The sequence below is a fragment of the Acomys minous genome (assembly GCF_964271855.1).
Source record: "Acomys minous genome assembly, chromosome: 14".
NCBI classification, from domain to species: domain Eukaryota; kingdom Metazoa; phylum Chordata; class Mammalia; order Rodentia; family Muridae; genus Acomys; species Acomys minous.
In genome coordinates, this window is record NC_140496.1 from 66,602,673 (window position 1) to 66,626,623 (window position 23,951).

Here is a 23,951-nt window from a genome sequence, read left to right on the forward strand (position 1 = left end):
TGAACTCTGCTGGCTTCAGTGGTGGAGTTTGTCAAAGGCTCCAAGCACTTTAGTTACGTATACCACCTCTCAGAATTACATTAGGGCAGCTGGGACATAATGAAAGGATTCAAGGCTTAAACCTCTTGAGGGCCTGTAAGTCACCATCTATGAAGGTCCCTGAAAGGGTAGGAACGTTTTATAGTTTAATCAACAGAAGCCTGAGAAGAAGGCTGCAGGGTAAGGACAAGTTGAGGATTAAAAACTTTTAGACACTTGAAGAATTAAATTACTATCCTAACAAAGTTCCCATGATAGGAGAGAGAGAGAGAGAGAGAGAGAGAGAGAGAGAGAGAGAGAGAGAGAGAAGGGAAGAAAAAGACTTTCAAGAAAAAGTCTTTCAGCCAGCAATATTTTTCTAGGTCAAAATTCAGCCAAGTACTTGATGATAACCAGCCTTTATTATCCAAGATGTGGTTGCTGTCCCATGCACATACAGAATATTCTAGCAATACAGCCACTTGCTGCAGTAGATCTGGATTCATAACAAGAGAAAATAAAGGATGGGACTGAAGGCTTCAAAATGAGATCAATTTCCCCATAGAACACTTCTTGGGGAAGACGGTTGTTCCATTTTTCCAGCCAGAATAACCTTTTATTCTGAAATATATCCGAACTAGTGCAGTAGCTGTGTTTTTCTCCCGTGTTACCATTGCATGACTGTTAGTTAATGAGCTGTCGAATTAATTTTCTGTGAATTAAGATTAAGTCTATAAAGGAGTCAGTCCAGCTTAATGTTATTGCCACTGTCAAAAAATTCGATAGTATAAGCAAAGGATCCTGGCTAAGAATTCTGGAGAGAATAGATTCTAGAACAGAAACTTACTGTGTGATATGATGCAACCAACTCACATTTTAAGAACATACATTTGTGTGCTTTACCTAACAGAGACAGTACTGGCTACTCTTTGCTGAGTCTATGGAAGTAAAGAGCCGGTGTCCCTGGTAGCCACGAGGATGGGCATAGACAGTGAAGGGGAAGAGCCAGCACCATGTAAGGACTCCTGTGACATTGTTGCTGGACACAGAGCCAGCTCTGTTTTTATTACCCGCTTTACACTGACGAGGTTGGTGTAAAGTGATTTTTTTAGTGCCTAAACTCAAAGTGTTGAGGAAAACGGATTTCCTTGATATTACCCTAAAGCAAGCATGCAAGCAGGAAGGAGATGGAGAGGAGGAGAGAGAATGAAGGAGGGGGCGGGGACATATTGAGAAATGGAATCAGCTTAGTCGTATTTGTCCTTCGGTACAGGCCTGATCCCTGCCTTGCCTTCCTGGACTCTGTGGTTGGTAACACTCAATGCTGGGAGATAACTATCTTGTAGCCAGTCAAGATGAGAAAAGTTTGTGAAGGAGGGCCTTTTCTTCCTCATAGGTGGAAGAGGTGCTGTTGTCCGCATAGTCAGGTAGAAACCTTAACCCCTCTGTTTGCATTTTTTCCAAGCAGTACCTACCCCCATGAAGCTGAGTGTCATGAACACTCCCGCACAAGGCAGTTGTCAGTGCTTTCTGCAATCTTTGGGCAACAAGTAAGACATATGAAAAACGTTGTGAAAGGCCTGCTTCACAAGGGCATCAAAACATTCCTATGCAAAGAATAAGAAAAAAAAAGGATATTTCACAATTAAAATTAAGATGCATATTTAGTATACAAACTCCAAATCTGAAAGATGTAAGAAGCCCCCATGTTAGGGATCTCTTAGCTGTGCCTAAGCATTCCTTAACCTCCTTACATAGAAGGCTTAAGGTCTACTCTTGCTCCGTGCTCATTTAGTTTATGATGGATACTTTTGGCTGTTCACCTTCGGTATTCTATTTCCTGAAGCATGTTTCTGTAGGAAGGAACAGACATGAGCTAGCCTTCCTGTCCTGGAATATTCCTTTGTTAAAGCTGCTTTCAGGCCTAGCAAAGATGCCTTCATAGGAGGCAGTCAGTCATCTGTGACGCTAGGGTGCTAGGGTTTGAAACTGACAAAAGGAGACCGATTTAGCACTTCTCCAGAAGGCGACTTTCTGCTCATGGAGCTTCCATTCCCATTAATCTGGAGTTGTCCTTTAAAATCAGGGAAAAAAAAAGAGAGAAAGAGAGAGAGAGAGAGAGAGAGAGAGAGAGAGAGAGAGAGAGAGAGAGAGAGAGAGAAAGAAAAAAAAAAGTGAAAGCCCACAAAGTGACCTCCCCATTCCTTGCCCTAGGCAATCTTCTTGTGTAAGCAGCCTGCTCTAGCCAGGCAGGTGTCCTGCTACGAGCTTTCCCTGTGAACTCTGGCCTTGTGGATTCTCAGAACCTTTTAAGGGAGCGTCCTACAGAGCTCTCTATCCAGGCCTGCCCTTGCTCTCAGGATGTTTTCTTTGGTTGCATCATTTTTTTCTTTTTCTTTCTTTCTTTTTTTTCTCAGAGCCTTTCTTAGAAGTTATTTCGGATGGGAAAGTGCAGGCATGCGCTCACAGTGGGGAGGGGTTTTCACTCTGTCTAGAGAGGTTGTAACATGTTTCAATGCTGCTAGATGTCGGGGATGGAAGTGAAAAGGCTGCCCTGCTGGTCAGTTTTCCTTCTGCAGCAGCGTTTGTGCTCTTACTCTGATGTCCTTTACTTCCCCAACCAGGTTGCTCACCTGAAGTCTCAAGACTATAAGTGGGAGAATCAGTTTTAGAAACCAAACTATAGTAAAAAGATGCTGTGAAGTAAAGATGAAACAATGTTGGAACCGAATCCTGACTGGGGTGCTTTAAAATAAAAAGTTTCTTTCTGTAAACCAAATTATAGTTTATCTAAAATAGAAAGTAAGTATCATTGCCAGTTAATGGAAACTTTCTCTTGCGGAATTCAGAATGCCGTATGGAGTTCCTTTTGCAGTTGCAGGAACTAGTTTATGCAATAATATTTAATAGCGTGTTTAGATCTTAAAATAAGATGTGTTGAAAGAAAGCCTTGCATCTATCTCAGGATCAGGTCGTGCATATAAATCTAGTGCAAGTCCTTGTTTCAAGGAGTTTTATGAGGCTGACTTGCCATTGCTTAACAAACAGTTGAAAAAGTTAAGTATAACCCACAAGGCATTTAGACGTATGAGTCACTTCTCTGACAGGCCAATAAGGTAAGAGAACCCAGGCTGCAAAACAATTACTAGCCCAGCCCGAGGGACCCTGGAAATATATTACAGGTATCAGTTAAGAAAACAAAGCGGCAGTGTTTTGCCACTCTGCAGAGGACAAGCTAAGGCTGCTAACCAAACCCAACGACCGCACTGACAATGCCAATTTTTACCTTTGTTTCAGAGCAAGGGCCATTCAAACCACCAGAGGTAAGATTGACATTTAAACTTTTTAATGTAAGCTTTAAATTTCAAGGTGTTTTCTAACTTAAACAGGCTTGAGCTCTTACAGTGTTAAATGTGCCTTTTCTGATGAATTGAGTGAGACTGAAATGGAGGGAGCCGCCAGGTGCTTGTCAAAACATGAACAGAGTCAAGAATTTTCACAGTTGTCTAGAAAGAAACCTTAGGTTAAGGAGAAATATGGTGTTTTTTTTTTTTTAACTGTAATACTGCATGAAGGAGGGGCTCCGTGTGGTGGGGAGGGCGGCCCCTCTCAGGAAGTTGGTAGACTATTGCCTCCCATGAAGCATTGTTTCACTGCCCTGTAGTAACTTGGGAGAGTTCTGCCATCATTTTTTTTTAAACCAAGAATTTGGGTTCGGATTTCTAGTAGCTTCCTCTTCTAGCACCAACTTGGTCAGTATGGAGCCGCATTGATGTTATCGCGCGCTGAGAACATTCCCTTTGGGTTTAGCACAGCCTAACTCCCAACGGCTCAGAAACATGTGCTTCACGAGTGTATCTCTCAGAATAAAATCACTTGAAAACCTGGCAAAGAATGTAAAATATGACAGATCCCGGACTACCATTATTTTGGCTGTCAATCAAAAGTTACAAAAATTTTACCTGACTCTGCAAAAAATACCACAGAGGGAAGAAAATTAAAAGCAGATGAAATTAGTCTAAAATATGTCTGAAATGAGTAAATAATAAGGCCACCTGAGAATTTCAGAATAAAAGAATGACAGATTCTGTTTACTGAAGTGACTAACACATGCCCATTATCTGTCTTTAAAAATGCCTCCACTTTCAGCACCAAAGAACAAAAACAAAACAAAATGATAGAAAAATAAAACAACCCCAGACCAGAATGTCGCTACATTATTAGTATACTTATTTTTAATCAGCTAGTATTTATAGAGTTAACAAAAATATGGAAAATGAGGGAAATGCCGTCAGAGGTCCTTGTCTGTCCTTGAGCTGAGTGGGTAACTTCTGCATGCAGGGTATCAAGGATGTGGCATGTGGCACCTTGAGGTAGATGCAGTGGTCAGACTGCCTCTCTGGGTGACTGTCAGGAGCCGGAGTTAAGACCAGGAACATATAATAAGGCAACAATATCTTCTGAAAGAAAATTAGGACATAGCGACGTATTTCAGGCTAACTCCAGTTACCCTAAAGTTTGTGTTATGCTTCTTAGAAAGGGAGGGAAGTTTTTGTATCCGAGCTGTGAGGAGTCATCTCCCAGGGCATGATTTAGTTACACACGCTGGCTTAGGTTATTGAGACAGATACCATGTGGAGTCCCTGAGCTTCAACTCCAAGTTACTTCCCATTTGTCCTATTAGACCTTTTTTTTTTTCCCCAAAGAAAACGATTTCATTTTATTTCAAGGAAGGGATGTGAAGTGGGTGTATTTGCAGAAGGAAAATGTGCTAATAAGAAGTAGTTAATCATTTTCACATGATATTAAATAATTCTCGCAGACACATTTATACCCTTAAAATTACATGTGAGCCTATTAATAAAAAGGAATTAATTTTCATGTTGAAAAATTTAAAATGTAGCGTCAGTGTTGTAGTGATTTTCTTAACTTTTGAATGTGATAAGTGCAATTGTCATTTAATGTTTAACTTCACTAATAACCTCCACTTTGCCTGGTTAGAAGAAGATTGTAGTGTGTTCTGAGGCTGCCCAATCCACTTGGAAACTGCTTCGTTTTAGGCAAAAGTATAGCAAAGAATACTGGGAATGTGTTTTCCATTTTGTTTTCTTTCTTGTAAACTTTCTGTCTCTCCAATACTGGCTTAGATTTCTCCTCTTTTTCTTTTTTTAGTGCCTATGATTGTATGATTTTTGAGTTTTTCTTTTAAAAATTTCACTTTGTTCTCCAGGCAGATCAGTTTTTTTCCTCAGCCACAGGGTCCGTAGGCCTGTATAGCTTGCCTGGGGTGTTCACCTCTCGGGCAGTCTCGGCTTTCATAGATCCTTCTGACTACTGAAAGTCCGTTTATTAGTACATATCTCCTCAGCCACTTTGCATCAGTTCCCCCGCTGTGGAAGAACCAAGGCTAACTTCCATACAACAAAGGATGCTTTTCCTTGTGCTGTTCGTAAAAATGAACAGAGAGAATTAGTTATGTTTTCCCACAAAGAGGCAAGAAGACCAGGAGGTTTTAAGACGATATATGTAGTTTTTTAAAAAATAAGATAAGACAGTGAAGCAAGTAAGAATTACCAAGTGCTTATAAAACTAGGCTGTGGGCACATCAAAAAAAAAAAAGTGTCAGATTCCAGAGGCCAACTCGCATGCCTCCTGGGCCTGTGACTTGGGAGCTCCCAGGCATGGCAATTGTATGTGTCCTGTCCCCTCATCTTCTACCTGAAGATCAGGTCTGTCCAGCCCTGACCAGGCTTTTGAGAAAGTAGGTGAGAGAGTGATATATTAGTGTCAGCGACATTGAACTTCTGCATTTCAGAAAGATTTTAAAATTATTTTATGATTTTTACAGTAAAATTTTTTTCAGGTGCTTTTAAAGTATTTTTTTATCACAGTTTCTCCAAATGCACCTTGATTAGTTAGGCTACTTTTTTGTGTGACGAATTTCTTTAATATACAGTTTATTTTTCTGACTGCCTCTCCTATGGTAGAGTTTCTGTTTTTAGGGTGACTGACTTAAATGACTTCTCAGGAGGAAAAACATAAAGCGATGAGTAATGCAAGTGGGGTGCGGTGATAGATGCCTGTAGTCTCAGCTGCTGAGGAGGCTGAGACAAGAGGCTCGCTTGCGTGTATGGATTTGAGATCAGCTTCAGCAGCGCAGTGAGACCATGGTTCAAAACCACAACAAAATAGAGAAGCTGTAGTTTCTCAGGACGCATCCTTTGTGTGAACTTAAACTTTCACAACTCCACAGAGTTAATAATGATAGCGACACTAAAGAACCACTTAATGATCCAAACGTTTAAAGCAAATGAACTCTCACCACCATCCTGGCGAAGTATTTTGAGATTATAATTTTCCCCGAAAGATGGGCAAACACAAGCAGAGATATTTTGACTTTTATTAATCTCTTTTTCTATGTGACCATTAACTGCATTGTTTCACCTACTTTAATCTTTTTTTTTTTAAAGATTTATTTATTATGTATACAGTATGCATCAGATCACATTATAGATGGTTGTGAGCCACCATGTGGTTGCTGGGAATTGAACTCAGGACCTCTGGAAGTGCAGTCAGTGTTCGTAACTACTGAGCCATCTCTCCAGCCCACCTACTTTAATCTTAAGCTCAAGACGAAAGAAGGCACGACAGTGTCTGTTGTCAGTTAAGGTGATGATGATGGTGAGAAGCAAACACCTGAACAATAGACCTCTTCATGTATTCTTCTATTGAAAATATCATGAGTTGTCTTGTTTGGTGCCCTTTCTGTAGAAAGCTCAAAATTTTTAAATAAAAATTTTGGTAAAAAATAGTTTGCATGCGACAGCAGTTTTCTCTCATATTTTCAGAAATAGATTTGTAACTTCATGCCTCCCATTTTTATGTCATGGCCGCCAAGTAGCCCTGGGCAACGCTCTTTCTTAGAGTGATCCTTCATAATGGTGTTCCTAAGGTAGATACTCTGCTTGCTTGGCAGAAATTAATAATCTTATTAGTCTTTTACAAATACATCTTGAAAGTGGTTGAGATGAAAACAAAAATTACATGTTTAAAGTTTGCCTAATTTGATTTATATAAGAATCCTAGAATCTTAAAGGTATATCCTTGAGTCCCTTGAGAAGATTAAAAGATCCCATTTCAATTCAACTTATGAATGAAACCAACCTGAGAAACCACCCTGAGAAAAAACCCACAGATTGTGTGTGTTTCTCAAATCGAAGAATCCTCTGAGGAAACCATGCCCCTAGATGCACAATGACAAATTCCAACACATTGTCCTCTCTTTAAAATCTCAATGATTCGGTGGTCCTACACATAACTTCAAACTTATTTCTAAAATAAAAATTAAAAAAAAATCAATCCTTTGTCAGTTCTGAGATTACTGTAGTAACTAAGTAACAAAGACTTCAATGCTTGTGAAGTCAAATGGTAACCTTGCATTTTCAGATTTAGAAATCTCTTGTCTCGCTTTCATGGTGTGCATGGTTTTTGTTTGTTTGGTTTGGTTTTTAGAAATTCCCCTCCTATAATAATTGTGCTTCATGAGCTGCATGTGTACACACACACATATATACATATTTTAAGTACCAAGATATAATTCATCTGTAATTATAACTTATTATCAGTTAAGTGTTTTCTGGAGCCAGAGCTCTGGGTCTCTGCTTTGAGACTGTGTGCCTTTTTCAGTTACTGGTCTGTCATGAGCCAGAAGTACTCGCGTTAGAATTTTTACAGACCTGCTTCAGGTTGTTATTCACATCTCTTTGCTGGGAATATTTTCTAACCAAGAATACACCTCTGCAGGTTGTCCTCCTATAGCCTATACTCCTATGACTTTAAGAAATACATACATTAGGCAAACAAAAATATTTCTGTTTGTGTCAGTGACTTATAAAACACAATGACATTCTAATAGAAACCTTATCAGATGAGTTATATTAATATAAGAGGAAACATAAAAGCCACATTTTGTTCACACTTAGCCATGTTTTTAATTGGAAGTGGGGCAGCATCAAGTGCCAGAGCATCAGTGCTACAATGATTCCTTGTCACGTCACCAACGTATCTTTTTGTTGCTTTGTTTTTCTTTTCCTCACAGAAACGGACCAATGGACTCCGCCGAGCTCCCAGACAGGTAGACCCAGGTGTGTTTCTCATTATACAGCCTGTGATAACCCCAGTTAAGTGATTATGAAAGTATATGGGAATTGCTGTGGAAAGTCGGCTGCACTCTTGCCCTTTGTTCCCACAGTTTGGTCCACACCTTGTGACCAGGAGGTGAAGGTTTAAAGTGTAAATCATTCCCTGGGTGACTAACCCCCAGCTCCCTGTGCTTTTTACTGTCAGCAGCTGAACTGGTTATTTGCTTACTGAACAGCCTCAGGGCTGCCTGCATAATGCTAACATACCCAGCACCCTCCCCACTTCCCTCCTAAATCAGGTAAGAAACCAGCCAGCTCCCTGCCACTCTTCCAAGATGGCAGGGGAGAGCATGCAGCTGCTGCCCTCTCTCCCATTTGGGGAAGTTTTCTCATTCTCTAGCTATAAGACTTCAGGTCGCAAACATGGACGTCAGGACTTAGAACAAGGCTCCTCTGAAGACTAATGATTCAGCTGTAAAGACACTGTTTCCCCCGCACCCCCCAACAATGTGAAGTTGCCCTATTGTTACTTAGTATAATTATTATTTTTTCATCTATTAAGAAATGCCTTCCATAATTTAGTCATTGGACATTTCATCCTGTGCACGATCCCATCCTTGGAGGTATAAAGGAGATTTCCAGCTAAAGCATTCAACTCCGTGAACTTGATAGTCCAGAAAATAATCTGGATTGCTGCTTGGTTTGTGTTCTCCTCAGCAGCACTGTCCTCCTAGCTGTGGAGTTTCTTTTTCAAAGCACAACATCATTAAACTGGAACCACACCCAGCCCAGGCTGGCCCCACCGGTTTATGAGAGGACAGAGATTATGGGAGCCCTGTTGCCTCTGGCTAGAAATTGACTCACTTGCGTCCTGAGATCGGTTTAACTCTTTCAACTACAGAACAAAATTGATGCCATTAAAAAAGAAAACAAAACCCATAGGATTTCTGTTTTACTTTTTAAACATTCTGACTTTCTCAAGCCAAGGTCCTCTGCAGGGCTCCATGTGCTGACATTTAGAAGAGAGCTCATTTGTTGTATTTAGTAGGAGGGTGTTGATGGTCTAAGTGATTTTTTTAATTGTTTTGTGTGAGTTTTATTCTATTTTGGAAAATAATCTGGCCTTTAAAAGTGTTAGTTTGAAATTTCTTTTTCTCCTTTGGGCATTTTTTATTAGGTCTATTTCCCTCCAGAGAAATGCATTTATACACAATGTCAGAAGATGTACATTTAACTCTTCACAGTTTACATCACAGCTAGCCTTCTACGATCCTTTAGATTATTTAAAGGAAAATATAGTAAAATTTCAGATTATAAATACAGCCTAGCAAACCAATAACGAAATTGATTCATACCACTTTGTCATAAAGCACTTCATGAAGAACATGTCTACAAACATTCGAGAAGTGCTCTGTACATGACAGAATATTTTCCTGTAGATACGATACGTGCGCGTGCATGCTGTTCTCATTTGTCACATTGCTAGGAAGAAGCAGGTGACAATCTTGTGGTTAAAGCTGCAGTAGGGCTCTACGTGTTCCTTTCTTTAGCCGCTCTGGATTCAGGCCTGAGGTATGTGTCCGGTGTAATTACTTTTACAGCTCTACCTCCTTTTGCCTGCTGGCCTGCCATGCTTCATTGCTCTGAATGAACCCTTGTTTGAAAACTGTGTGGTGAACAACTGGTGACCGTTATTTAGCAAATTTGCATAATTCTTGGGGGGATGTTTATCCAAGATGTTTAAAGAAATATCCATTCAACTGAGGCCAAATGAACACACAGCTTCCTAGGAGCAGTGTTTGCCATTGGTACTTTGGCTGTGGAAGTTTCTAACTGATATCATCGATACCTCCAAGTTTGAATGCACTGGTTGTTTTCTAGAACCCCATAAGGGTAGATTGTAGTAAAAAAAAACTATTTGAAGACACCAAGTATACTTATTTCATCAGGTTCAAATTTCAAAGCCATGTGCCAAACTAAATCGCACATGGACCTTTTATATTGGAAAGGCCTTTGATACATTTTTTACGTGTACAGAAGATTCAATCAGCATTTGGTACATGGATTAGTGAATGACTATTTTTCCTTAGGTGTTGACTCTCTTACTTTTTATTTTTAAATACATTTTCGTTAAAATATAATTCTATCCATTTCCTCCTTCCAACCTCTCCCAAGTCTTCTCCTTTCAGTTCTTTCCAAAATTTTAACTACAGAGCAAACCGATGCGATTAAAAACAAACAAACAAACAAAAAACCATAGGGCTCTATTTTACCTTTTAATAGTTCTTTAAGAGTTTCCCAAGCCAAGATCTTCTGCAGGGGTGTATGTGATGGCATTTAGAAGAGACCTCTGTTGTATTTAGTAGTAGTGTGTTGATTATATAAGTGATATGTCTCCCAAATTCATAACTTCTTCTCAATAATTATCGTTACACAAATGTATGCATATATAACATATATGAATATGTGTAAATATATTGTATATATGTACAAATGCATCAATACAACCGGAGTCTGTCTTTGTTTCTTATGAGCATATGGTTTCATGGCTGGTTACTTTGTATTGCACAACCAATTAGGGGGCTCATCCCTGGGAAAGGAGGCGTTTCCCTGTCTCAGCCCTCTCCCATTGCCTGTCGTTCCTTATTAAGGAGTATGATCCCATTAGATTTCCCTCTTCCCTAGCTGGTATGTCTATTTATTTATATTGCCATGGTTCAGATCTCGATTATGCAGCCATTTTCATTAGAGACTGATTTACAGCAGCCATCTTGGTATTCTGGCTTGTACATATCTTTCTGCCCCTTCTTCTGAGTTGGTCCCTGAGCTGTAGAAACAAGAGCTGAGATGTAGTCTGGGGATCCACAGGACTTGGCTCCCCATGATCCATTGACCTTGGTATTGTGTTCAGGGGCGGTTCTCTGTGATGCTCTCCACTTGGTGGAAAGGGAAGCTCTTTGACGAGAGGTGGTAGCTACACTTATCTGTGCTGTAAGGATCAGATTTAGAATGTAGTTGGGAGTCATGATGGTCTAGCAAGTAGCAGTTGGCGATTCTCTTCTAGGATCCATGACCTCACTGGCCCCAGGAACTTAGCTAAGTTTCTCGTACTAGGGCCTGGTTTCCCTCCTGTTAGTGGGCCGTTATTCCTATCAGACAGCAGTTGGTGCCACCAACCTGTGAGTGCCACTTATTTCACCTTTATGGATATCTTGGCATGTTGATGACTATTATGTTTCACAGATGTGACAACGGGGTAGGACTATTAATTACTTCCCTCCTTTGGCAGCTTCTAAGTATTTTCTGGTAGCCTAGACGCTGGAATGCGCAGAAAGGAGGTTTTCAAGTTCTGTTTAGCTCAAATAATCTAGGTCCTGTGCTGTTAGTGTGCAGTGTTTTCAGCAGTAGGGGCTTACCTTTACAACGAAAGACAACAGCCATTGTTTGGGGAGCCACATGGACTACCCTGACTAGCTGTTCTAAAGGAGATTTCTCATGCCTGGTACTGGGTTTATTATCTTTGGTCCTTGTGGGGGAGCATTGTTAATCCTAGTGTCGTAACTTCTGTTAAGATTATGTGAGTGTGAGTCTGAGTGTGTGAGTGTGTGTGTGTGTATGCATACACTTATATGTCAGTAAGTATAAAGTAATACAAGTCCTTGAGGTTTTATCAAACAATTTTGGTGATATTTGTCCAGTCTCTCGCCTCTTTCTGTATTAATCTTGCTCTCCTTTTCCGTTTTGGATACCGCCCCCCCATCTTTTCTTTTCCCAGTTCATATCACCTGCATCCTTCTATTCTCTTACTTTTTGAATTCTACCTGCGGATGTAGTAATGAACCATGGCATTCGAGTGTTGGGAAGTGTGGCTTTGAAGTGTAGGGTGGACTGGTCTCTTGGCTTGCTGCCTCGCCCCTTTTAGTGAGCTTCTTTTCTTCTGTTGTGGCTTTCATATTTATGAGAGAAGACTCATAATAATACCTGCCTCACCGGTGTTGTGAGGTGGTAGATAAAAAGCACTTTAAAAGTGCTTAGTAAACACCAAATACTCATTTAACATCAATAATTATATTGGTTCATTTGTTTTATATCAAGTTATTTAACATTGGACATTTTGTCACACGGAGAATCAATATTTGCAAGTTAAATCTTTGAAAGCAGCTGCAATTTTATATTGAATAAAGAAGTTGCATCCATGCAATTGGTGAATTCGAATAAAGCCTAGAACTCAGGAGGCAGAGGCAGCTGGGTCTCTGAGTTTGAGGCCATCCTGACCTACATGGTGAGCATGAAGACATCCAGGGCTATGGAGTGAGACCATTTGCTTATATTTTGAAATTATAAACAAAAAGTTGCACAGTCATAGTAATATTCATATTTCCTTTATTTCCTGATTGTTGAACAACTTTTACTTTTTTTTTTTTTTTTTGATTCTCTTTACTAAAAGATACAGCCAGCAGAGATGGTTGAGAGTGATTTGTTTTGGGTATAATTGTAAAAAATTTTAATTTCAGTAAAGGCAATGAACTGTCATTGAAAAATGTGGGGTTTTTGTTTGTTTGTTTTGGTGGATTTCTAACTTACAATGAAGATGAGAGCTACATACTTGTGCTGTGGCTTGCCCACACTCTTAGAACGTTCCACTAGTAAGTATACCTAACCTGTATATGCCATGTTCAGAACGGTTTTGCTGTTTTTCCTTGTTCTGTATTAGGCTAAGATTTTCTCAAAAAAGAAATTTGTAATCCTGACTGCCTATATAAATGCAATAATATGTCAGATGCAAATTTTGGGAGCTCTTTTGAATCGCTTAAATATAGCAGGGTGTTTTCATCACTTTGTACCTCTCTTCCTGAGACAGATGTTGGTATCAGGAAAACAACACTTTTAAGAGACAGATCAATTATTTCAGGAACACCGAGGTGCTGGGCCTTTTTCAAGAATGTGAGATCATACATCCCAAGTAAATCCAAGCACTGCTGTAATATTTTTCACCTCAAGTGGCACTCAAGGTCAAAGTTACTAATTAAATTTTAATCTTATGTTTAAAATTTTCCTCCTAAATATTGGAGATTTGTGATTGATTTCTGTTTCCATGTAGTACATCTGTGTGCTGCAGCATATGGTCTTTTCAAGCAGGTTCATGTTTTTATACTTTTGTTAAATTGTCATACATTGGTGAAACTCATAATCTCCTGTTGTGTGACTCCACAGTCATGAGTGTTTTTTTTTTTTTAATCAGATTGTTATTCTTTGTCATGCTGTCTAACGGTTAGATGGAGAGGATGGAAGTGTTTTGGTAGCTCCTTCTCCTGTGAGCTTAAGCTGCTTATGTGTGCTGTGATATCCTTGCCTAGTCAATGAGCAAATAATGGCGAAGTGGATGAATCCTATCAGAGAGCAAAGGCGTGTGCTCACTGTCACCTGCTCTTACAACCTCAGGAGTTTTCTTAACCGGGTCTTAGCAGGCACATCCTCAGCGATGACCACTTTCTCTTCCATATGAGTAGGACTAATATTCATCCTCTTCTTGTCCGTATGTGAAGGCAGGATTCAAGTAATCTGTCATCACCAACCTCACGTCTTATGTGACATTAAACACAACCATGTTAATTATAAAAACAACATGGTCCTTCACATTATTGGTATTCCAAATAGGAAAGGGATAGGTAAAAGCACCAGGTTTCAGTTGTATAAATGCATATGTATATATTATATATGCACATATATAATATATATTAGTTGTAAAGAAATTAACATTGTGTACTATTTTATACTTAGATACTTTGCATTATGGTATAACATAGTATTTTAGAAAATTGTCTTACAAACATAGGAAAATATTATTTATTATTTTATTTTATTTTGGGGTTGGGTTTTTTTGTTTTTGTTTTTGTTTTTAGACAGTTTCTCTGTGTAGCCCTGGCTGTCCTGGACTCGCTTTTTAGATCAGGCTGGCCTCAGACTCACATAGACTTGCCTGCCTCTGTCTCTACCAAATACTGAGATTACAGGCGTGCAGTAACATGCCTGGCTCAGAAAATATTTTTAATTACATAATACATGCAAATAAGCTAAATGAATTGGAATAATAAGAAGCTGTGGGCTTGCATTATTTTTAAACTGATTTATGTGTAGATGTTTTTCATTTATGTAAATAAACATTTTGTTATGCTGGCTTATGGCATTGAATTGAAGTTTAATATGGTTCTTCTTGCTGCTTTAATTTCAAAGGTTTGCATTCCAAGTTTAAATAGAATTGCTGACTTCCTTTAGATTTGATTTTAAACAGAACAACTTATTCAATAGAGAAATTTTATGTTTTAGTTTCCAAGAATAAAGCAGAAATGAGAAAAAATAGCAACCCAGTATTTTTTAAACCATGACTTTAAAATCTCATTTTAAAAATGATCCTTTTCTTTAAATTAGGACAGCAAATGCACCTTCCTGAAGGTTTTCATAAATGAGCCTTTGTCTGCAATTAATAAGAAATAGTCTCCATGGTTTGTCATGTTTTCATATTAATCAGTCATTTCCATCTTTTCTGTCACCTACAAAACTAATTTTTCATCAAGCATAAATCCTATCTGAAATGATAGGAGCATAATTTTAAATGTGTAAAAATATACTTCACATTGGGAGAAATAAACTTGAACAAAATGGGGCGAGGAGAACCCGGTGATTAAGATTCATTGCCGAGGAATGAGAAATCCAAGCTGTGAACGAAGCTGCAGAGTGTGCCCTGGTTTTTAAAATAGCTGATTTTCCTCCAAGCTTCTATTAAACTATGAACAATAAGACTAGTTCTGCACCGAGGCAGTTGATCCCCTTGTAGTTATTTTCAGGACGACCTTTCTAATTCCCTTTGCCAGGATAACGGATTTCTGAAATGAACATCACAGCACCTGGCTCACGTCTCTTTTGGTTTTAGGATTTATTTCTCCTTTTCAGGGCTCATTTTGAGTTCACAAAGGACCACGACTGCTTTCTGGCAGGTCTGTACATGCCTTGCCAAGTCAGTCTTTCATACTGCACAGATAGCTTTAGAATAGGAACAAAGGGCAGGTGAATATTCATACAAACATATCTATCGCATGGTCCTTTTAGATGGCAACAATATCAGTAATGTGATTACTGAGATAACAAAATATTTGTGCTATAATATACAATTATACTTATGGGTCACTTACAAACTTTTAGCACAATTGTATTGAGAGTGTTGTCTTTAGAAGATAAAGTATGCATTTATTAAATGTTTAGGAAAGCATTCCAAAAAGAAAGTCGTAGACGTAGTGAGCGACTTTGAACATTTATCATTGATAAAATGTTCTTTATTTGTAAGATGTCTCCTTTTCTGCGTCTGTGGCCATGATAGTTAATTACTGCTCCATATGAGAAGACAAACTATGTGTCATGTAATACTAGATAAAAATAAAAACTTCAGAAATGTGTTATAGGCCAACCACTTCTGAGAGCTAGATAATCTCGTTTCAAAAACTGAGGGCCCAACTGTTAGATGAAAGAAACCAATTGGATCAAACTATTATCCTCCAATAACAGTATTTGGTGTAATATCTAACAGATCCTAGGAGAGGAGCCCTTGATAAATTAGTTTATGATTATATTATTACTACAGTTCTCTTTACAAATATGATTATAACATTTACTGGAACATGGGAGTAAAGTTTGTAAAATTTTGGTTAAAATAGCATATTAGTAGTTAGTTATTTTTAACATGATTAAATTGATATTTCAATTTGAAATGAAAAGAGCTTACATTGGGTTCTTACAATTGTTTTTACAGATCATTTGTTCCTTTGGGGGGGACTAACACATTTTTTTTTCTGTGTAGCTAAAAGTTTAAGAAAGAGGGAGGGGAGGATGTACCAATGTCAGTAAAGGATAAGTCCAGAGTGCTTGCTTCAATCAGACTTGTATCCAGGGGCTCAGTGGAAGGCTTCTGGGTTAGGTTTCCCCGGTGTCTTGGTCCTGCTCATCAGATTGCCTGTCAGCAGGCACTGCAGGCAGTTGCTCTCATTTCCAGGCAAAGATTTTTCACTTGTAGCTCATCTTGTTCACCGTCCCAGTCACTGTGAGTCTGGGGAAAGCAGAATGCCTCTTCTCCAGTCTGCTCAGAATCTCAGGAGAGCTTTACCTGTCCTGGCCTTGACCATGTCTTCATGTCTGCAGCAGTCACTATAGTCAGGGTTTCCTGTGCGAGGACAGCCTATTTTCCTGTGCTCCCCTTCCATGATGGAGGAATGGAAAAGGGAACAGACTCGACCTATCTGTTTAGAGTTCATTGTGTATTTTCTTTTCTTTCTTTCTTTGTCTTTTTTTTTCTTTCTCGATTCCATGTGTACAGAATTGAAAAAAAGGATGGGAAGGAAAACATTTTTCAGACATTTCATCCTTCAGTGTTACTGTGGCAGGCTTTCCTGTGCATCTCACAGTCTTGTTTTTACTACTTGTAGATTCTTCTAAAGTAAATCAGGAGATGCATAACCTGAAATAGGAGGCTGAGAAGACCAACAAAGGCTGAGTCCAAATGGGAGCTTTAGTTTGCAGCAATGCAAGAGAGAAGCAGTTTTCTTGCCTCATTCTTGGTCTTCTAATTGCGTCCTTGTACTTGAAAGATCAAGCTGGCATCCTCCTATGAACACAGGAACTGACCTTTTAGGAGGCAATAGTGCCGCTGTTACCTACTCTATGTTAGTACAAGTTGGTTTATTTGATTAGAAAACAAAGCAAACAAGATTGTAAAGTATCTCCCTGTGTGGAGACAAAGGGGAAGAGGGAGCTGTAAATGCTGGAAAAGCCAGGAAGGAAGACCAAAGGCATGGATGTATTACATACAGTTAGGTCAGAGCCTATAGTTGTGACAGAAGGGAAAGAATAAAGAAAACAAGAGCAGAGATGGCTCAGAGGTTAAGAGCACTGGCTGTTCTTCCAAAGGTCCTGAGTTCAATTACCAGCCACCACATGGTGGCTCACAACCATTTATAATGTGATCTGATGCCCTCTTCTGCCATGCAGGCAGAGCACTTTATACATAATAAATAAATAAATAAATAAATAAATAAATAAATAAATAAAATAAATCTTAAAAAAAAGAAAGGAAGGACAGATCACAACTCTCTCTCTCTCTCTCTCTCTCTCTCTCTCTCTCTCTCGTGTGTCTGTGTGTGTATCTATGTGTTTGTGTGTATCAGAGAGATTCTACAATAATAGGTTTCCCTGTAACTTTTTCTAAGAGACCTTTAGAGTTATCTATAATAGATTTCCCTGTAACTTTTTCTAAGAGACCTTTAGAGTTATCTATTTTCTACTGTACATTCTCCTATACCTTGACCTACCCTCCCTCATTCAGATTTAACCTTTTCCATTCCATTATCCCCTGCATTTTCACTTATATCAGGAATTTCAGAGGCTGAAGTTTATACTGAGGGCTCAACACTGGCAGTGGTCAGCATGGATGTATAATCATGGAGTTTACCCCTGTTTATCACCTCTAAAATGGGGACAAGGAACAAGGATTTTCTTGTGTCACAATGAAAGTCAAATGGATTAATAGATGATGCACTTTCCTACCACATTAACAGTGTGTGATTTTTAAAATATATTTTATTAATTTATTCATATTACATTTAAAGTATTATCCCATCCCTTGTATCGTCCCATTCCTTCCTCCCTCCCATTTTCCCCTTACTCCCCTCCCCTATGACTGACTGAGGGGAACCTCCTCCCCCTGTATATGCTCATAGGGTATTGAGTCTCTTCCTGGTAGCATGCTATCCTTCCTCTGAGTGCCACCAGGCCTCCCCATCCAGGGGACATGGTCAAATATGGGGCACTAGAGTTCATGTGAAAATCAGACCCCAACGTGTGATTTTTAAGTGATGACTATCACCAATGCATGTACACAGCTGCTCCGGCTCCATACTGGTGTGTCCTGTTGTCCTAAATAACATCTTACAGGCTATGACTCTGACACCTGTGCATGATTTAGTTGTATCCTCTGCTTCAGGTTTGTTCACAGAGCCTCACTTAGCATGTACGGTGATGTTAGATGCCATCTGAAGGGTTGGCTGGGGAGTGGGTCCACTGTCAAACTCAAGTATCTGGAAGCAGCATTCCATTCCCTTTAGACTATTGTACCAAACGTGCCAATACATACCACACATTAGCAGACACTGGTACCAATTCTTTGCTGTATGAACTTTCTAAGTGGATGTTTACTTCACCAGAGCATGCAATCCAAGGAGGTGGTAGGGCATCCTAGCCATTAAAGTCTTACAGGATATGATCATGGGAGTGATGTAGCATCATGTATTCTTGAGTTTAAGATGTTTATCCATAATCATGCAGTTTATGGTGGGTGCCAAATATATTCACATTGTCTGAGTCTACTAACATACCTGTAAAAGATCCATGCACCCTATTATCCTTGAACAGCGAAAGCTTATTTCCTAAGGCCTAGCTGTATAGGACAGTGAAAATTCGCAGTAGGATCCGGTCTGTTGTTCAGAGTTCATTACTAGCTGCTGTTACCAAGCAGATTCATGGCTGATTTTATTTTATGCATTGTTAATTTTGAAAATGTTAATCTCAAATTGCTACAGTATTTCAATTAATTTGGACGATTAAAACTTAGCACCAGAAGAATCCCTCGCAGAAGATAAGGAAGCTAATTAGAGACTCTGAAACAAACAACTGGTAGACCCTGGCTCAGAAACAAGCTGGGTGGATGACTGGCACGGCTCACTCTGCTGAACAGTTTTGAAGTAGAAAGGACGCTTTCTGGCAGGCTATGTGTTCAAGTTGAGTTTTTTTTTTGAAAAGATATTATAAGGCATTAACTGTTTTAATATATAATTAAAAATATGATGCAGTTCTGAAAACTGCCTTATGGTTGTTTTGCCATGTTATCTCTTGAGGAACAATAGCAGCATCAGAAATGCAGCAAGCATTCATTCTTCAGTTTTGACTTAAAGGTGTGAAGTAGGCTTTAAAATAGTTTGACCTTCTTCAATAAACTAAACTTCTGCATTTAGAAAGTTGAGGAAATTTTCTAAAACGTCCCCAAAAGCAATACCTGTAGTCTACTCACTCAGGCACCTGCCCCCCTTCATAGTTTCTCCTCATATTTCCTTTTTGGGTAGAGTAACACGTTTGCAAAATGTCTGTGCTTCTCAAGGTTTGCTCGTCTGCTTTTATCACTTTGTTTCCTGAACATCTTTGTTCAGACATTTGACAAGCACGTAGGCTTAGGGTTAAGTTTAAAGAATGAGAAAAATATGTTTTTGCTTCCACAAGACTGAGTGGCATCAGAGCAAAGGAAGATACAGAAGATCTGGGTCAGTGAGCGCAAGAGACTGTGAGGGATGCTACATGGTGATCGGCGAATGAGGTCTAAACTGAGTTGCACAACACAAGTAAGAGGGTTGATGAAAAAAAGTGGGTGTAAGATAAATGTGGATGTAGGGAACAGCTCTCGTCAAAGCCGGGAGATGTAACAAGAACAGAGCCACAGAGGGAGAGATGTGTATAAGAAACAGAGCAAGGTGTTTGTTATTCCACACCAGGAAATCAAGAGTACAGTATATATGGAAGAGCCCACTGAGCCTTGGAAGAGTCGGAGCTAGCACAGTAACATGGTCAATCTGGGTTGAAAAGATCATCCTAGCCATAATTTGAAGGGAATCTTTGAATTATTAAAAGCTCTTCAAAAATGTAGAGTGAGGTTTTTAAGCTTGACTCATTGTTGAACGTTATTCTTTCTAGTTTTTTTTATTATTATGAAAATGAAAGGACATGAGCAGATGTAGCTATATGGTTGATTGCTATTTAAGAATGGAGTCATGAAGTTAGAGTTTCTGGGGCAGTGCGAATAAATTCAGATCCTCTCTCTCTCTCTCTCTCTCTCTCTCTCTCTCTCTCTCTCTCTCTGTGTGTGTGTGTGTGTATGTGTTGTGAAAACAGCCTTTAATGCTACATTGCATTATATCTACATTATTATTGGCATAAGAATGTATCATGTGTTTTTTATTATTGACACTGTACTCTTTTTTGCTATAAGTTATTTGATAGGAATAGAGTAGTGACTTGAAACTTAATCTGGATTGACTATTGTAAGTACAAAATATCATGAAGTAAAAAGTGCACTTAATGTACTAGATATCATAATTTTATAAGCCACTGTACTATCTCCCCCCACCCTGTGTGTGTGTGTGTGTGTGTGTGTGTGTGTGTGTCTGTCTGTCTGTCTGTCTGAATTATGCTGCAAATCAAACTCAGGGCCTTACATATGCCAGGCAAGTGCCCTACTATGAGTATCAGTTGTTTATCCTCAAGATAGCAACCAGCTGGAGCTATGGCTGGTTGCCGCCACCTTGCATGTGAAGACAGTATTATACTATATTTATATAGATTGGAAAATATATAAATTCCAAGTATGAGTTCTATTGAATTTAACACTACCAGAAAGTACAAAGTCATCAATCAGACCACCTTATGTTGATGACCATCTGTAGTTAATAGGTACCATTAAGTTCAAACATGAGCTTCATTTTAGGTAAGGATAAACTTTTATTTTTTTCACTGCTTATTTATAGTATTCTTTAATTTGAATTACCTATTTGTGCCTTATCTACTTTTATTCTAAAATTTTCTGATTTTAAACATCTTTCAGAAAAATGCATAAATAAATATCATTCTTTAAAAATATTTGGAAATTTTCTAGCATATTTGTTTCCATATAGATTTTAAATTTCCAGGTTGTCAAAGATTTAAATTTTTTAAATTTTATATGTTTAAAAGTTTTAATATACTCTTAAGTGTATCTAATATGTGTATCATAATTTTAAAAAGGTTTTGTAGTATTATTTATGTTTATTTTCAATTGTTACAACTTGCTTTCTTTAAACATCTTTCAGTTATAGACTGTACTCCCAGGTCGTCTCTAAAGTGCATATCAAAATGTTTTCCATGATTTCCCAACTCTTTATACATTTAAGCAATCTTTTTCATATATTGCTTTAGATACGCATTGTGTACATTGCTTAAACCATGTTGTCTTGAACAAATTAATAAAAAATATATATATATATATATTTAAAGTTATTATCTTCCTGGCACCCGAGAGCATATATTGAAAAAAAAATATTATTAATTTATTCATATTACATCTAAATTGTTATCCCATCCCTTGTATCCTCCCATTCCTCCCTCTCTCCCATTTTCCCCTTACTCCCCTCCCCTATGACTGTGACTGAGGGGGATTACCTCCCCCTGTATATGCTCATAGGGTATCAAGTCTCTTCTTGGTAGCCTGCTATCCTTCCTCTGAGTGCCATCAGGCCTCCCCATCCAGAGGACGTGATCTAATAACTTTTTAAGTGAATACTAGTGGTTTACATTGAGTTAATCAGATTTTCTTGCTTATAAATTATGGCTTCATTCCTTAAGTCTTCTTTTGACGTAGGAAGAAAAGCGATGCGTGTCTGTCCCCTTGCATTCAGAGGACTCTTCCCTGAATGTTATGCGCCATTTTCGTATTCATTTTCCCAGCGGCTCTCGAGAGCAAGACTAGACCTATGACCTCAGAAGATTCCTAGTTTTAGTACTTGTTATGAAACTTCCCGTTTCTGCTCAATGTGAAGCGCGTAGTAGATATGGCAGCGTGGAAGTCTGTGCTTCCGGGCTCTCGATCAGGATGTTTGCGCCGCCGTGGTCTCTGCTCATCCGGCTTCTGCTTTCTGCTGTTCTAGTGGCCCACAGCCATCTGCAGACCAGGCACATCACGTGAAGAATTTCAGAAGCAATCAATTCATAGCCTTCGTAATTGTTCAACATTCTGAGTGGCGTGATGAAAGCCCCCATTCCCCACCCAACAAATTGTTTGTATCCACACTGTATACCCTACCTTACTTACTCAGTAAGTCAGTCTTGGGTGTCTCATATCAGATGGACCGCGCGTGGGACACTGCTGAAGTTCTTGTGATCAGATAATCCTGTTTTACTTAGTGATGGCCCCAGGCCTCTAAAGTAGTCCTATATAAGAGGCTTCGGTGGGAGAACAGATTAATGACAGTCCTACTATCAGTGCCAATGGGTCTGTAGGCAAAAGTACAATAGGACCACCTGCAATTTTCACCATCCTCTAGAAATTGTGAAGCTCTGTGTTGTTGTGAACCTATCTTACACTTAAGAAACACTTTCCCTGGGGGGAACGGGGAGAACTTGGGTGGAATAGCACCTCTGGTATCCTGCCTGGCACATTATTTTTCCTTACACAAAACATGTGTCCAGATGAAAACAGTATAGCTTGCAAGTCCCCATTGTTTTCAGTGGCCCAATGAGGGTAATGTGTCACCTTCAGTACGGGACAGGAAGTTGCATCTTGGGACTAAAAATCACTCTTGCAGCTGCTTAGTCTATGCACTGGATCAGCGTTACAGGTGCAAACGGCCACACATTTCTTTCAACAACCCCTGTGGCTTTCACCCCTGGGAAAGAAACTGGTCATTAAAAAAAAAATTTGGACCGCTATGCTTCAGAAACCCCATATTTAAATACGATATGCATCTCCCATTTAAATTCAAGCAATATTCAAGAACAAATCTGGCCAATCATTTTGGGAAAAGGAAATGGCAGCACCTTCTTGGATTCTCAAACTGTTCAAGGATATATATTTTTTTTAAATCAGGAGGAAAACAGGAAGAAATTAGAAAACATATGGACTCAGGTTGAGCATATGATGTATTTTCAACTTGAACTGGCACTTTACTCGTATTTGTGGTGAGTCTTAAAATTAATTTTGGTGAAGCATTTAGATTTAAGAGAGGAAAATTCTGCTACCTGGGACTAAATCAACGTTTTCGGCATCTCATTAATCACTGCCTTATGTAACCACTTTCCCTACCTGAGAGATGAGAGAAGTTTATAATATCAATGCCAAGTACAAATCTTGCCTCTCCAAAAGGAGTTCATTAATCATCATCGATGCACAAGACAAAAACATACTTCATGATTCATGCCAATTTCTTAAGTAACGTTTCTTAAAATGAGGGAAAAAAAAACCCGTACCGTTTAAAAAACTCTCATTTGAAAAGGTTTTAATCTGGCTGTTAATGTGTGGTGTTATGTAAATTTAAACTGTTCTGAAAAATTCCTGTACACAGTGCATAGCAAGCTGTAGAGTGCATTGAGTAAGAGTTCGAGCCCCTGGCCGACAAGAAGCTAATTCAATTTCTTGGCCCTGTTGCATCCTTCCTATGTGGTCATAATGCTTTCTGAGTACTTGAAATGAAATGCTTGGCACCAAATGATGGGCCAATAACCCCAGTACCCTGACCTGCAGCAAACTGTAAAGACCTAAAGATTTGAAACAGATTTGAATATCTGTTTCATGCCAACCATTTCTGTAATCATTAAGGTCTTCTGTGTGATTCTCTCATAAGCTTCGGTTTTCTCATCTGTAGAATAGTATGAAAATACATGCTTTACTTACACCACAAGGTTAATGCTTATGCAATTGAGGAAATGCCTCGGTCTGTAGAAAATGGAATCTAACCATGACATATAGCATCATGCAGTAAAATAAAAAGAGCCAACTTATGATGTTTTTTTGTTTGTTTGTTTGTGTTTTTGGTTTATTTTTTATTTTTTATTTTTTTTTAGACCTGGTACTGTTAATGCAGTTGAGGCTGGAGTAGCTTAAAACTTCAGATTCTCCTGTTTCAGCATTGCTGGATAATAGACTATCCCCCTCTCTGTCATCTTTATTTTGTC

The 23,951-nt window shown here is 38.9% G+C and overlaps 1 protein-coding gene across 4 annotated transcripts in view; it reads left to right on the plus strand.

Annotated features, from left to right (window-relative positions):
• The window catches only part of VAV3 (vav guanine nucleotide exchange factor 3), a 334,337-nt gene that overhangs the window by 219,256 nt on the left and 91,130 nt on the right, over positions 1-23,951 (plus strand). For 3 of the 4 annotated variants that reach the window (XM_084756025.1, XM_084756028.1, XM_084756027.1), the window contains exons 18-19: positions 3,316-3,341; positions 8,117-8,162. The exons of the other annotated variant lie outside the window; for it this stretch is intronic. In XM_084756025.1, the coding sequence (XP_084612151.1) occupies positions 3,316-3,341; positions 8,117-8,162 (72 nt within the window). The remainder of the gene's footprint in view (positions 1-3,315; positions 3,342-8,116; positions 8,163-23,951) is intronic. 4 annotated transcript variants of the gene reach the window in all.